We start from the raw sequence: 15,860 nt of genomic DNA, 5'->3' as shown, positions 1-15,860 counted from the left end.
AAAAGACAACAGCTGATACATGTTAAAACAAAATAATTGAGTCAAGTGTTGAGTCATACTTTTATTGTGATGGCCCCCTGAGGCTAGATTAAGAAGGCACAGTTTGCGCCTCGACTAGCTCCTCAGTCCGAAGACAAAAGTTAAACAAACAAAAAAACATTTACAACCACAGAGTGCCACAACTCCCAAATGTAAAACATTACGATGAGCCTTTCCAAAACAAAGCCGTTTTCATAGACAAAAAAACAAACAAACAAAACCACCCACATCACCTCATATTTGTCAAAATTATTTATCACGTTTTAAAATATGTGACAACAAAAAGTGCTAGATTTAGCTCATATAACATTCATGGTTTTACAACACTTTATCCACCTTCAGCGTTTTGTATTTGGTGTGGCCAAACATTCATTTTACAAAAATTCTTTTTGTACCAGTGACTGGTCCAAAAAGTGTTTCAAAAATTAAATAAAAATAAAATTCCCAGTTTGTTACAGTGGATCTAGAAAGTATACAGCATTTTCACACATTTTGTTCCAGCTTTATTCCAAAGTGGATTTTTTTTTAAATTATTTTTAATAAATGGTAAAAAAAAAAAAAAAAAGAAAAAAAAAAGTTGTCATTATAGGGTGTCGTGTGTTGGATTTTGAGTATGCAATTTAGGCTATATGCCTGTAACAAAACATGGAACAAAAAAAAAAACTGAATACTTTTCAGATGCACCATATTGTCTTCTCAAAGGAATCCTCAGACAAAATGGATGAAGATATTTGTCTGCAGTGTGCAGCTAAGAAAGTTGAGCTCAGCCTAAGTGTGGGAGGTTAGTAGGTTGGCATAACCTTCAGCTGAGAAAATGCTTCATAATATTGCATTAGCACAAGAATGGTAAGTTTAGTTGAGCAAAACAGTTGCTTAGCATAGCAATAACTAGAAAATAGTTGCTTAGCATAGCATTTGGACAACAAAAGTTCTCTTTTTCATAGTAGATGGGTTACAAACTGTACCACAGCTCATCAAAAGGTCTAGAAACAGTTTCTTAATACCGAGTAAGAAACTGCTGTTTAGCTTAGCAACATACAAATAACTGTTGCTAATAGCAAGCAATGATTTACGGAAGTATTTTCTATGATAAGCATAGCAAAGGGCAGAAAATACTTTAACAAGAAAAGATGTATTTATCTTGAGTGTGACAGATTTTTTTTTTTTTTTAAACATAGTACAATGGCTAGAAAGAATTGCTTCATTAGCATAGGGGCCAGAAACAGTTGCTTAGCATAGCATTGGGGGGGACAACAACATTAGCTTGTATTAGCAAGGGTATAAAAATAGTTCCTCAACATAGTATAAAAGCAAGAAACAGTTGTTTAACGTAACATTAGGGTAGCAGTAGTGTTAAAACAAACAAACAGAAACATAGCGCATTGGCTATAAGGATTAGCTTCACTTAACATGGGCCAGAAACAGTTGCTTAGCATAGCATTTTGGACGACGTTTGCTTATATTAGCAAGGGCATAAAATGGTTCCTTAACATAGTAGAAAAGCAAGAAACAGTTTAGCCTAACATTAGGGTAACAGCAAAGCTTAAAAAAAAAAAAAGTAGCTTAGCAATGGCTATACTATAAGGATTAGCTTCACTCAACATAGGGGACAGAAACAGGTGCTTAGCACATTGGTTTTCATAATAGAACAAGGACTAGAAAAGTTAATTTGCTTATAAAAGGTCCAGATATGGTTTCTTAGCATAGCATTTGTGGACAAAACAGCTGCTGAGCATGAAACAGTTTAAATGTGCATACAAGGGCCAGACGTGATTAGCTTAGCATAAGGGCAGTAAAAAAAAAATAGATCCTTAACGAGCAAGAAGCAGTTGTTTAGCATAGCATTAGGGCGAGAAACCCTAACATAACCTGGCATAGCCAGGCATTATCAGTTACGTTTCATTTATTTATTTTTATCATAATACACATACTTTGGTGGCTACACATACTTTTTTTTTTTTTTTTTTGTGTGCACCAGTAGTCATGGACGTTTCTAGCTTTGCTGCAAGGCTAAGCTAACCATTTGCTAGTTCAGACAAATATTGTAAGCAGTGTGATCTTCATCCAAATTGCATTTACCCCTTGATTGGATGTCCTTGTGAAAAATATATTGACAAGTAAAACATTTTCACATGGCTATTGAGCTCAAAGGCAAAGAAACCACTTTGAAGTCCCATAAAACCAGACAAAAAAAAAAACTAAACAGTTGGATGATTTTTCTCCCCACTTTGTCCAGTTCTGGGACACGCTGAGGTAACGTACATCAATAAATTATTGTTTTAAAAAAAACAACAACAAAAACACACAACATTTTCATATCCATAATACAAAATGGTATCAAACTTTCACGATGCAACGTTGCCACAAGACGCAACAATTCTTTTGAGAGTGACTTGCTTCCTTTTTCAATCCTTGTCAAGTCCCTTTTAATGTCCAATGTTGATCAAGAGCCTTCTTTTATTCCGAGGTGACTGTGTGCCATTCACTTGATTTTTGTTTCCCTTTGAATACCTCGAGTACACATTTGGTCTCTTTTCCAGTCCTTATGAACACAACAAGCATACCCAGACACACAGGGCAACAATACTAATGCTTGTTTTTTCTTCTTCTGGAATTCACATTCCAAACTGCTTGGACCATTTCATTTGCCTTTAGGAAAGTCCGACATCGCGTTAAAAGTGCAAAAATGTATTCCTTTGACAGACAAAATTAATTCAGACAACAAGTTGCCTAATTTTTTTTTCTGGTGCGGTAACAGTACAAGCCATTTCATTGATTATTAAATTGTACATTCCCATTCAAACTTCCCTTGAATGTGTCGCTGCTAAGCCAAAAATTGTCGTATTTTGACGTCATATTGCCCTCAAGGAGGTTTTGGCTTTTCAAACTCCCATCGTACTCCTGCCAGCACTCATTTTAACGCGTGTCCTTTTGCTGAGCGTGATTGGTATTACAACGTGAACCTGAATACATTGGTTTGCTAAGCTCCCACGTAACAGAAAAAAAGTCCGATCACATTCTTTGGCATTTCAAGCACCCATTACCAATGTTGAGATCATAACTTGCTTTCACACTCATTTTTATAAAACGCCAGAAAAGTAGATTGTGAATTTTCTATTAAAAATGTACATGGGGGGAGAAAAAAAGCCAAAATTTGACAAAAATAAGGTATTATTTGGGGGGAGAGGGGCGCATAATTGTTACTAGAAAAAAACCTTGGAATTTTAGGATGACATTTAAAAAGAATGATGATGGAAACTTATTTTAAACAAAAAGTTTAAAAAGGCAACAAAAAAATTCAAAAGTTGTAATTTTACACAAAAAATGACGCACAGTCATATTAGAAAATAGCATAATTTTTTGAGTGAAAAAATTATTCAAAAAGGAAAGTCGTAATATTACATGCGGTTACAGGAAAAAGCAGACATTGTCTGTGACCAAACTAATAATAATAATAAGGGAAAAAAAAGTCAATTTTACAAAATTATAATCTCATTATGCAGTCACCAAACAATAACAAAAAAAAAACAATTTTAAGAAAGGTTTAATATGGTGAAAAGTTGTCACTATTGGGAAAGAATCATACAAATGGGCGGGGAAAAAAAAATCATTTGTCATGCATGATATTACTGATTAAAGTGATGTTAAAAGAACAATGTCAATTTTAAGGAAAACAAATTAAGGGCAAAATAGCTTAATTTTACTAGGAGAAAAACGATCATGGCAAAAAGTCACAATTTTACAAAGATGAATTTGTAATATGACGGGGGAAAAAATAGAAATTTATTGAGAATAAAGTTGTATATGGGAAATATAAAGATGAAAGATCGTAATATGGGGAAAAGCTATTTTACAAAAAGTCATACACAGACAAATGTTTTGAGAGTAAATTGACAATTAAATTATGTATTACAATATTATGAGGACCAAATTACAACTTGAAAAATTTCATAAAGATCATTATTGTTTTGATTGGTACTTTATCGGAGAAAAGTCAAAATTCCATGACATTGAATTTTCTGAATATAAACTCGTACTACTAAGAGTTATAATGTGAGGAAAAATGTATTTTAAAAAAACAAAAAACCGTATGGGCAAATGAATATCTTAAACTATTGATGCTTTTGGCACAAAATTGTTTGGTCATTCTTGTAACAACTTTTTCCTTATTTTACTACTTGATTTCATTACTGACATTTTGCCCCTCCTCATAACTGAACACTTTTTTTTCTCTCTCTTTTCTCTCTCTGCTTGGCCCGGCCGGATACATTGTAAAAGCTTTGCACTGATATCCTGTCGCTTTTCCTTCTGAGAAAATATTTCCTTTTGACTTGTTTGGCGTCCACACATGGACTTGAGCAACCTTGCGTTTACAATAACAATATTTAAATGTTATCGGACACGTTACAAGTTCAACTGGTCAAACACTACATGGATTTTCTCTGCTCATCCCAACACGTCCTTCCGCCAGCCCTCAGCCACGTCCCAGAACAACCATTTTTTTAATGATTCATTCACAATTGTCCATGGTGTCCCCAGAATCGTACTGGATGGCCTGTCAAAGTAGTCCTTAAAACCCAAATGCAAAACTTCCCTTTTATGGTCAAGTGATTGTAGGCCGTCTTCGTTTTCCTTGTGCCACATTGAAGAACAGTCAAGATGACACCAAAATAAAAACATCAGTATTTCCGCTTCAGTATTGATGGCGCGACATCAAAATCCTTCATGGAAAAATGGAGGCCAAAGACCCCCTTCCCAATTGTCTCCTTTTTTTTTTTTTTTTTTTTTTTTTGTGCACCAGTAGCCATGGACTGCTGGGGAGTTAGTTCCCTGACAAGCAAAGGTATTTGTGTGCGTGTTGTGTGGAAATGATTGTGGAGGAAAGAGGTCACAATATGACGCAGCGGAACCTGTGAGAGCCCGTCGATCGTTCCGCCCTCCATTTCATCTTCTTCTTCTTCTTCAGGTTTCGCTCGGGGACTTGTTGTCTGAAAGGAAAGCAACGTTGAACGTAAGATTAAAAAAACAGGTGACATTGCGTCAGAAACCGACAAATTCCTCGATCGACTTCAACCTCACATCCTGCACAAAAAACGCGGATTCGTCCGAATGCGATAATTCTGACCTGACGTATTCGTATCTGCTTCTCATATAAAGACACGTGTGACGAGATTCTTGCAAATCAGGTAAGACGAGTTTTGACATACTGCTGCTGACAAAAACAACCACCGACACAGGCCTTGTGCTTGGTGGAGGTAATTCTTGAAAACAGTGACAAGCGTGTTAAGATAAGAAAAAGAAAACTTTTACCTTATAACACGGACCAGCTCGTGGAAGGCCTTGTCCACATTCATTGGAGGATCCTTGGCACTGGTTTCAATGTATGTTATCTAAACAAGAATGTGTGCATGATTCTTATGGGTGTGATGCTAATTTAAACAAATAATCTAACGTACTGTTGTTGTATGGACTTACGTTATGTTTTGCAGCCATCTCTTGTCCCTGCTCAGTGGTGATCTTCCTCAAATGGACCAAGTCCACCTTATTTGCCACCAGCACCATTGGAAAAGCCTCCCTGTGAGGACGTAACAGCATAACCCAAAGTTCCTTGAATAATATTCTTAAATAAATGTTAGCATAGCCAGCATTAAGCTAGGATTAATATGGGCTTTTATGGACACTTTAAAAATAGGACAGAGTTGAAAGAAACCCAAATTAAAATTATTCCGATTTTAATGGATCTTAATGGCAACTTTTTTTTTTAAAATTCAACTTGATCAAAGTTGGACATTTTTAACAGACTGTGCAGTTTCATGAAAACATACGTAAGGCGGTTGGCTTCACTTCCTCTTTCCTACCATGTCAAAGTCTGTTTTAGAGGTGAGTGTTGGTCACCGTTACTGACTTTAGTACATTTGGGTCCAATGGCAGTGCAGTTTTAAATAAAAAGGAAGAAGTCCTCTGATAACTCCACACACCCACGTTTGTGTTGAGCATGTCAAAAGCGGTTAGCATAAAAAAAAAAAAAAGTGGTCGTTGTCGAACCTGTCTTTGACCCGTAGTATCAGCTGATGAAAGCGGTCAACATGTTCAAAGCTGGCCTTGTCCGTCACCGAGAAGACGATGAGGAAGCCGTCTCCTGTCCTCATGTACTGCTCCCTCATGGCACTGAACTCCTCTTGACCGGCTGTGTCCAGCACTGGTGGGTGTACAAAAAAAAAAAGAGTGAGACTTTTTCCTCATTCATTTTAAGGCTTAATAACCCTTACGTTAGGTTGGTTTCTCTGAGATCAATATGACCCAAGTTAAATGAATAATCAACCGATGATAATCAATGCAAATATCCAAAATTTTCCATTTTAAAATTGTCTGATGGAGAGAATTGCATTAAAAAAAAAAAAAAACAACTACTAATTTTTAGTTCCTAATCTTTAAAATAGGTTACTTTGAACCAGGCAATTCTTACTGTTCTAAAACCATTCCAATAAACATTAACTTTTTAAGTCGTAAAATGGGCCAATTTGACCCAGGCCATGCTCCATTTTCCAAAAACACTCTCACAAACATTGTCACATCTCATTATTAACTTGAGTTTACTTTGCAAATACTGTACCAGGACATTGAAATGAACCATTTCTTATTGTCTGTTCGTGCCAAGTTTCATCGCGAAAAGCTATTTTTTGTTCAACTTTAAAGTGGGTCATTTTGACCCACAAAGTAACAGGAGGGTTAAAACTATAACACATTTGAGGATTTTTTGGTCTTAATAGAAGCTCCTCTCCTTATTTTAACATAGTTTATTGACACCAAAGCACACCTTTTACAGATAGAGCTTTGGCCTGAGCACAAAAACAACAAATAGCTGTTTTTTGTTTGTTTGTTTTTTTAAAGAATTCATACATGTAGCAGGGCAGCAGGGCTCAGGTCTTACCATGTACTTTGCATGTTCTCCCCACTTTGTTTTCAAGGTATCCCCCCAACTCCCACTCACCATCCAGTATGGCCCACTGCCCGTCGATTTCGGTGTGCTTAAGGTAGGAGTCCTCTATGGTGGGATCATAGTCCGGCACAAAGATCTTCTGGAAAAACTGGATGGTGAGTGCGCTCTTGCCGACGCCGCCGTCTCCCACCACCACCAGCTTGTACGTTGGCAGGTTGTCGCTTGGCACCGCGCTGGTCGCCATGGCTACCACTCAACGATAAGAGGTGGGAAGGCGGCTCGTGTGTGGCACCGGTCTGTATTGGAAGACACATGACTTTACTGGGAAGGCTCGTTGAGATTTTTTTTTTTTTGCGGTTTTGTGACCACAACAACAGAGATGACATCTTAAAAGTGTGAAGTGACAAGCAGCGATATTGCCTGAGCTAGCAAAGAGTGCTTTCTGTGGTTGTTGCTTTTTAACCTCAGCAGAACTCCCACTGGCAACCCACAAAAAGCCTTTACTGTAAATGCAACCCCCCACCCCACCCTTCGTAACATAGTGGCTGCATAACTGCCATTGTGATGAAAGCTGGCCTACACAGAGTAAACATTTTCCCATTGTTTGAGAGCCAAAACGTGAATCTAAGTGCAGTCTTCTAAATATACAAAAGCTGCAACAAAACCCACTTGGATCTCCCATGAATTCAAGGGAGCACCAGTAGGGTGTGATGAAGTAACTTGCTCCCTTTTCCCACGACTTTGTCTTAGTCCTTGATTGAATTTCAACACAAGGCATGCTCAGGTACTAAACTTAATGTTTTCCTTCTTCTTTTCTTTTCTTTTCTTTTTTTTTTTTAAATTATTATGGCCTAGAACTGTTTTTATACAAATGTTGACTGCAATTATGACATCACTAATACATGGCCTTTCTCAACAAAAATTATGTTTCTCGGTACAAAATACAAAGCGAGATCCAGCCCAGCTGCAGCCAAGCGTACAAATACACTTTTAAACCTGAATATTTCCCACCCAGTGCATACGATTGAATTAACTCATTTTGTGCTCTATAGAGGACATTCGGAGCTTTCCAATGATACCAAATGTGTAAGGGTGGGGCTTTACCACCTTTGATTGCATCATAAAAGAAATTGTCACTTTTTCGGGAAGAGGAAAAGTAAGTGTATAACACATTTTATTGAACAAATTTAGGCTTTAAATGTTGGTAGCATGTGTTCTATAAGACTCTAAAGAACACATTAAAGTATTGTTTGAATTATTTTAACTGTATTTGAGCCTAGCATTTAAGTTTTAAAAATGTCCTCTGTAGTGGACACATCATAGCTTAAAAATATAGATTTTTTCAAAAATTTCTTTTGCAGTATTCCAGTATCCAGTTACTTCACAAAGATTGGGGAAAATCAAAATAAACACGATTGGACAATATTTTTTTCCCTGATAGATTGAATTAATCTGTGACCGCACATATAACTCAAAATACTCATATCTTAATTCATCTTTCTTCATCGAAATGAATAGAAATGCCCTAATGTGTTTCAGCCTTACAAAACCCAACAAAATATTTTTCTAGTTGGCCTCAGGCCAACACAATGAATGTCATTGGAACCATGTAAATTCGCCCTAATACGCAAATATTTTTTTCTCTAACTTGGAGTTTGTGCATTTGCAACAGTTTGACTTTGGACGAGTTAATTTTCCTTTTTTAGTCAAATTTCACATCTGACAAACTTGCGACAGAGCATTGATGGAACGGACTGTGGTGGACCTTACGGGTACCACAAATATTTACTATAAACATGACTTTACTTCTGCATTCTTGTAGGTTAGACGACACGTTGAGACTTACAACTTCAGGCTACATTGTAGGAACAAAACTTCATCACAAACCGAAGAACTCCTTGTACTGTAAAATGACACTGTTGACAAATCTTGCGCCTTACTTGTGTTAGTCCATCTTTTTCTAACTCCCAAAATAGCCCTTTTCTTGGAAGCGGGAAGATCCTCACCAAAATTTTATCCACTTAAAGCTGGAAGATGTAGTGAGTCTGTCTCCGGGCCTGTCCCCGCAATAAAAACAGGCCATTCAAGATCAGCTTGTCTATTTATAAGACTAAACTAAACAAAACTGGGCAGAATGTGAGAGCAGGGAAAAAGCTGAGTGGCTGTCATAGAAGAGGCGGGGCTTGACGAGGTGAAACAAAACAACTCAGAACTTTCATGTTCGCAGAGATGTAGCCAAAAGCGGTTACAGTGTTCTGTTCACACCTCCGACATTTGAAGCCCAACACGCAGAGTCAACACGCACATGCAAAGTTGCAAACAAACGCAGCTTGTACCGCAAGTCCGCAACCTTGGTTACTGCTGTTCTGGTTAAAAGGAATACTTGACTCTGTGAGCCATTTTCAGCAGTGAAGTTAATATTTTATCCAGAATTAATTTAATAACTTCATTATTTTTCCAAATACAATTAATAGCTTTAAATTGGGGGTGTTAAAAAAAAAATCGATTCGGCAATATATCGCGATATTACACCTCGCAATTCTCGAATCGATTCAATAGGCAGCCGAATCGATTTTTAAACATCCATTTTTGATGGAAAAATATTCAACAAAACGTCTTAGGGTTAGGATTCACACCTTAAGCATGGAAGAATGTTATAGAAATGGAACATTAAACCTTAATATTTTATTTCAATGCTGTTCAAACATGATGAAACAGACTAAAACAGATAAATAAATAAATAATACATTGATGACAGATAAATACATTTTCATACAAATCTTACAGTGTATATGTACAAGTTTACTGAATAGTGTTTTCTAAATTGGAGTAAAAAAAAAAAAAAATCACAACAATCGACTTATAAATTCGTATCGGGATTAATTGGTATCGAATCGAATCGTGACCTATGAATCGTGATACGAATCGAATCGTCAGACACTAGGCAATTCACACCCCCACTTTAAATACAATTGTTTTTTCACTTTCTGTCGACTAATGATGACATCATCTGTGCTGAGGAAGTAGGCAACGACCAATCATGGCTCACCTGTTTTCTGGGTTTGGTCAGCAAACTGAGCCATGATTGGTCGTTACCCACTTCCTCAGCACGGGTGATGTCTTCTTCAGTCGACAACAAGTAGGAAAATTTGTATTTTAAGGTATTAATTGTACATGAAAAATAATGAAGTTATCAAATTGATGAAAATATTAACTTTTTGCTGCTGCAAATGCCTCAATAAGTCAAGTATCCGTTTAATGCCAACCTTTTTTTCATTTCCCCCCCCAACTCATTCGTTGTGCCTTTCCTCATTTTGCATTTCAAAAGTATTCACCCTCTCCGCATCGTAGTTGTTGTTTTGACCTTATTGTGTGCAACTGAATACACTCGTGTACAGAGTATAACACTTGCCCGCGTCAACACTTGTCGTCTGCCCAAATGGTCGCATATGTGCAGTCCGGAGGGCCCATATGGTCGCAATCAATCTGCCACAATGACAGAGAAGCTTCATTATGTGTCATTCAATCGTGCCATTATGGCAGAACGCTCACGCAACAGCGGGCCGCGATGTGGGAGCGAGAGCGCCAAAAAGAATGAGACGTGGGAGGCGAGCCAAGGGACAAGATGAGGGTGTGAAGAAATGTGAGGCAATGGCACACAAGGACTTAATGCTGCTGGACTAATACGCCTTTGTGCTTATCACAAGTGACACGATTCAGATTGTTGGCTCTTACGTGGCACTATTTGATTATGTGTTAGCGTAAATGCATGAAATCAAATCTTCAGATCAGAATCGGGCCTCTTCAAAGTTCTGTAACGTGTTTCGCATGAGACTACCAAAAGACCTTTAGTAAGATGCTAAAATACTAAATTGTCAAAAAATGTTTGGTTTACCAATCTGTAAATAATTGATTTCTAATTTGGCATTTCAAAAGGCATGCGCCCACAACGATTCATATGCATGTGAGCAAGCTTACGGGTAACCGGCAAGCAGCTGTTAGCTGGCAACCGGCCATCTTATCCAAGCCTGCACAATGGAGGGAAGGAAGATGTTTCCTTCCTTTCCAAAGCCTTCCACTTCAGTATGAGCAATAGGTGGAGAATTTCGGAGCCAAAGCCCCCTGCTCAAACTCTCTCTCCTGTCACATAGAAAAATAATTTGTAGTATACAGTAATAATGTTTTATAAAATACTGCTGGGGATCATTTTCGTACACAATATGGAGGGGGAAAAAAAACAGATCACAAAGCCTTTCTTGCTAACAACCAGTTCTGCTTTCAGACCAAAGCGATGGCCATCGATTCATTTGACCTTTCAACCAATAATAAATAAATATGCAGATAAAATGGAACGCTGGAGCTACCTCTTCGGTTATGCAGTTTGTTGGGATATATATCTTGAAAAACACAAGCTGGATCAACAGTTGATTGAGATGAAGACAATATGGCAGTGGTGTCAAACTCACAGCCTGGGGGCCATTTACGGCCCACAGGATGATATTTTGCGGCCCCCTACGTGACATCCAATTTCAATGTTAGTGCTGCTTGCACATTTTTTTTAATTTTATTTATTTATTTTTTAAATGTGCCGTGAAGAAAGACGCTTACTCCAGGAGCCCCCACATAACTTGCGTTTGAGAACCCTGCACAATGATTTCTGGTGTTATTTACTTTTTGGCATGTGGATGCTGGCCATGATGGTAAGGAGAACAGCAGTACCAGGTATCAATAGTATTATTACTAGTAGGGGTGTGAATTGCCTCGTACCTGACGATTCGATTCGTATCACGATTCACAGGTCACGATTCGATTCGATACCGATTAATCCCGATACGAATTTCTAAGTCGATTGTTGCGATTTTTTTTCATTCAAATTTAGAAAATACTAATCAGTAAGCTTGTAGAGTGTAAGATTTATATGAAAATGTATTATTTATTTATCTGAAATTTCAGTCTTATAGAGGTTGTAATCTGTTTCATGTTTGAACAGCATTAAAATAAAATATTAAGGCTTAATGTTCCGTTCATATAACATTCTTCCATGCTTAAGGTGTGAATCCTAAAAAAAAATAAAAAAATAAAAATCGATTTTGCCTATTATTGAATCGATTCGAGAATTGCGCGATGTAGTATCGCGATATATCGCCGAATCGATTTTTTTTTTTAACACCCCTAATTACTAGGGGTGTGAATTGCCTAGTACCTGACGATTCGATTCGTATCACGATTCACAGGTCACGATTCGATTCGATACCGATTAATCCCGATACGAATTTATAAGTCGAATTTAGAAAATACTAATCAGTAAGCTTGTAGAGTGTAAGATTTATATGAAAATGTATTATTTATTTATCTGAAATTTCAGTCTTATAGAGGTTGTAATCTGTTTCATGTTTGAACAGCATTAAAATAAAATATTAAGGCTTAATGTTCCGTTCATATAACATTCTTCCATGCTCAAGGTGCGAATCCTAACCCGAAGTCAGACGTTTTGTTGAATATTTTTCCATTAAAAATGGAAGATTAAAAATCGATTCACACACACACACAAAAAAAAAAAAAAAAAAAGGCAATGATGATAAGACGCTGAATCAGTAAGACTACCGAATGAACAATTCTGAGCTCTTAAAAAAAAAAAAAAAAAAAAAAAATTTTTTTATTGAATCGATTCGAGAATCGCGCGATGTAGTATCGCGATATATCGCCGAATCGATTTTTTTTAACACCCCTAATTATTACTATTATTATTATCATCATCAACTGATGATAATCATTCAGACTTAGATTAGATAACCTTTAGTTTATTAATCACACAATGATGAAATTTACATCACTTCAGGAGTGATTCCAGGAATAGTAATTCAGGGGGGAAAAAAAACAGAAATCGCACAAATCTCAAATCTACCCGTTTAAATATATATAGTAGGGGTGTGCCAAAAAATCGATTCATAAAAGAATCGAGATTCTCATTTATTAATCGAATCGATATTTAATATCCAAAAATCGATTTTATTTAAATTAGAAATGAAGAAGGGGAAAAGGCAGTTGTAGCCCACATGCTGGTTTTGTGGAAAAAGGCACTTACAATACAAAAATAAATTATATATAACATAAAAAAATAAATATAAAATGTTATAATATAAATTATAATTATAATAATTATATAATTAGAATATAAATGATTATAATATAAAAATAATATAAAAATAAATGTTTAACAAAACAAAAAAAAGACTAATGTCTCTGTCATTTTGTCTTGCAAAGCAGACTGGAGTAGATAATGACAATGTTGTGCATATCTGTAAATTGAAGCAGAAATCATTTGTCAATCAAATAATTTTGAATCGAAAATCGTTTGAATCAAGAATCGAAAATCCACTCTGAATCGAATCGTAGACCAAAAAATCGTCACCGAATCGAATCGTGAGGCAGTCAAAGATTCCCAGCCCCAATATATACTTAACCAGTACCTTCATATAATGCTTTTCAGACTAATTAGCAGGTTAATTAGCATTGGACTTTCTGCTGTTGGCTGGATTTGTTTTATTGAACATAAACACATTACAAGTATAAAATAATATTGTCATAATATACATGTTCAAAAGGAGTAGGAAGAAGTTCAAGTAATATCTAGTTCTTACTCCGTTACTTCTCTCATGTTAATTGGATTGTGAGGCTACTAACCACTAACATGTGCTGCCTAATGAAATTGAGTTTCTAAAATTGTTAATTTCAGGAAGAACCATTGATTTTAGAGAGGTTTCAAAATGTGACAAAAATATTCTAGTTAAGATTGATCATAACATAATTCTGTACTATATATCACATGCCTGTACATCCATTCACACCTTTTAGTGTCCTCAACGAACCTAACATGCATGTTTTGGCAATGTGGGAAGAAGTACGTTACACAGAGAAACCTCATGCATGCACAGGTAGAACATGCAAAGTCCGCATAGGAAGGCTTGACCTGAGTTTCGAACCCAGAAACTCTTGACTGTGAGACAGCTGTGGCAAAATTAATGCTACAGAGTGAATGAACCTTAATCTTGACCATCATTAGGATCGTCATCATCATCCTGAGCTGTGTCTGTGTGCGCGTGCGCGTGCTGACTGTTGCTTCTGTATGATCTCATCCTATGATTAAACACAACAAGAATCTCTGTGTTCCCTCAGCACAGAGGTTCGCCAGCCTGTGTGCCTATTCAGCGGCTCAACACCGTTGATGTGTGAGGGGGCGGGTGAGAGGATTCCTTAAAATGTAGGATGGGCAAAATAAGCAATAATAATCATTTTCTCCGCTTATGTCAATAATGACATAACGTTATACACACAGAATCGATACCCCGTGCTGTGCGGGTCTTTATTCAACCGTGTAGAAAAGCCCAACGGCAGCCGCCCAAGAATATTATATTTAAGTGGTTTCGTCGTTCTCAAGTTTGCAGCAAAAATGCGATTTCCGCAAATGGCACACGGTGCTGATTCGAAACGAGGAGCGAAACGCAAACGTGCCATAACTATCAACAGCACTGTTATTAGTATTTATTAGTTATTAGTAGGATTAGTACATCATTGGTACTAACCCAAGACACTTAAGAGGTAGTTTACACACCAAATAGTACAGGAATTGGACGCAACAAACACCAACCAGTAGGTGTTGCCAGAACCATCAGCGAAAACAGACGTCTACCTCCCCTGTCTTTTCCCCCCATAACACAGCCACTTACCGGTTGGTGTTCCACTGATGAACAATAATTAAAATCAAAGCCCTCAAGGCGACATGATGGTAATTTTTTAGCCCGTCTTGGCTCCACACGGCCGCCGCCGCCCTCGCGCCGCAGTTGGGCTTCCCACATCTGCGGAACAATACGTCGAGTAGCTCATTTTTGTATTGCAACAGCTGATGCTATTAATAGAGTAGCCCGAAAGGGGTGAACGGTTTTTGCAAACACTCAAAACTGTTTTAACAAATCGTTTTACAATTCTGTATTGTACATTTGTAAACAATAAACGGTTCAAACAGCAGCTTATTTACTTTCTGCTAATGCCGTTTCTTATGTCTAACGTGTAGAAATCTTACCAAGTTGTGATACAACCCCTCTTTTGATGAAATGGACTGATCCTCAAATCTTTATAGTACGGTCGAAGGAAGAGACGAAAGAATGTGGTGGTTTTGAGAGGGGATTTTTTTTCTTCGTTTTTACTCACTGTCACAGGATGGAAAGCTACAAGTTTCAAAAATCACTACTCTTTATGTTTACCTCTAGGGCTATTCCACCGAATCGTGGGCCAAATGATTTTTGTGACACTCTAAGAAGAAACTTATTGCCAGCCCCAAATGTCTTATATTACACAAACTTGACTACTCAAAATGAGTATTGGCTCATTTCAGGCAAATACTTTATGCCATCGTTTTGTTTTACTAGAAATTCTCATTTCAGCAACAGGCCTCAAAGTAAGAGGGGCTAATTAGCATGGCATTTATGCTAATAGAATGCTGACACTAAGCACATTACAATGATTCAACTCAAGAAAGTATTTTTAAATATAATAACATAACATAAAATGATAAGAATAATTTAGATAACAGGATTTAGCTGTTACACCAATCTTATTCCCTAAAATAGTGACTACCTTAAAATGATTTATCGCCGATACAAAAGAACTCCAATTTTAAAGTGTTGTACATTTTCTTTAATTATTATTTGTGTTTTGGATAAAAACAATAAAGCACAAAATTTGGAAATACGGGATTTTTTTTGGACAGCATAAAAAATAAAAAAAAATTGATGTGTTGATATCTGCTGAGTGATTGGCAGAGTATTGGCAGAGTGTTGCCCCTGTTTTAGAATGGCAATGAATGACATGCACAGTTTTCTGT

General features: G+C 36.9%; 1 protein-coding gene across 1 annotated transcript; it reads right to left on the bottom strand.

The window, feature by feature from the left end:
- Positions 1-48: 48 nt before the first annotated feature.
- On the bottom strand, positions 49-14,855 carry mrasa (muscle RAS oncogene homolog a). Its single transcript, XM_077537479.1, has 6 exons — positions 14,707-14,855; positions 7,031-7,275; positions 6,085-6,238; positions 5,515-5,614; positions 5,350-5,429; positions 49-5,027 (listed from the first exon to the last, which is right to left on the bottom strand). The coding sequence occupies exons 2-6, from the start codon at positions 7,221-7,223 to the stop codon at positions 4,928-4,930; spliced, it is 627 nt and encodes a 208-aa protein (XP_077393605.1). The 5' UTR covers positions 7,224-7,275; positions 14,707-14,855; the 3' UTR covers positions 49-4,927.
- Between the last annotated feature and the right edge of the window lie 1,005 nt (positions 14,856-15,860).

The sequence above is a fragment of the Festucalex cinctus genome, chromosome 11 (genome assembly GCF_051991245.1).
Source record: "Festucalex cinctus isolate MCC-2025b chromosome 11, RoL_Fcin_1.0, whole genome shotgun sequence".
Lineage (NCBI taxonomy): Eukaryota > Metazoa > Chordata > Actinopteri > Syngnathiformes > Syngnathidae > Festucalex > Festucalex cinctus.
Note: the sequence above shows the minus strand (reverse complement) of the source record. Positions and strands in the feature narration are given on the sequence as shown.

Coding starts and splice junctions, on each gene's coding strand:
- mrasa (XM_077537479.1), bottom strand. CDS start 7,223: ATGGCGACCAGCGCGGTGCCAAGCGACAACCTGCCAACGTACAAGCTG. Junction 6,239..7,030: donor GCAGTGGGCCATACTGGATG/GTGAGTGGGAGT, acceptor TACACCCACCAG/TGCTGGACACAGCCGGTCAA. Junction 5,615..6,084: donor ATACTACGGGTCAAAGACAG/GTTCGACAACGA, acceptor ACGTCCTCACAG/GGAGGCTTTTCCAATGGTGC.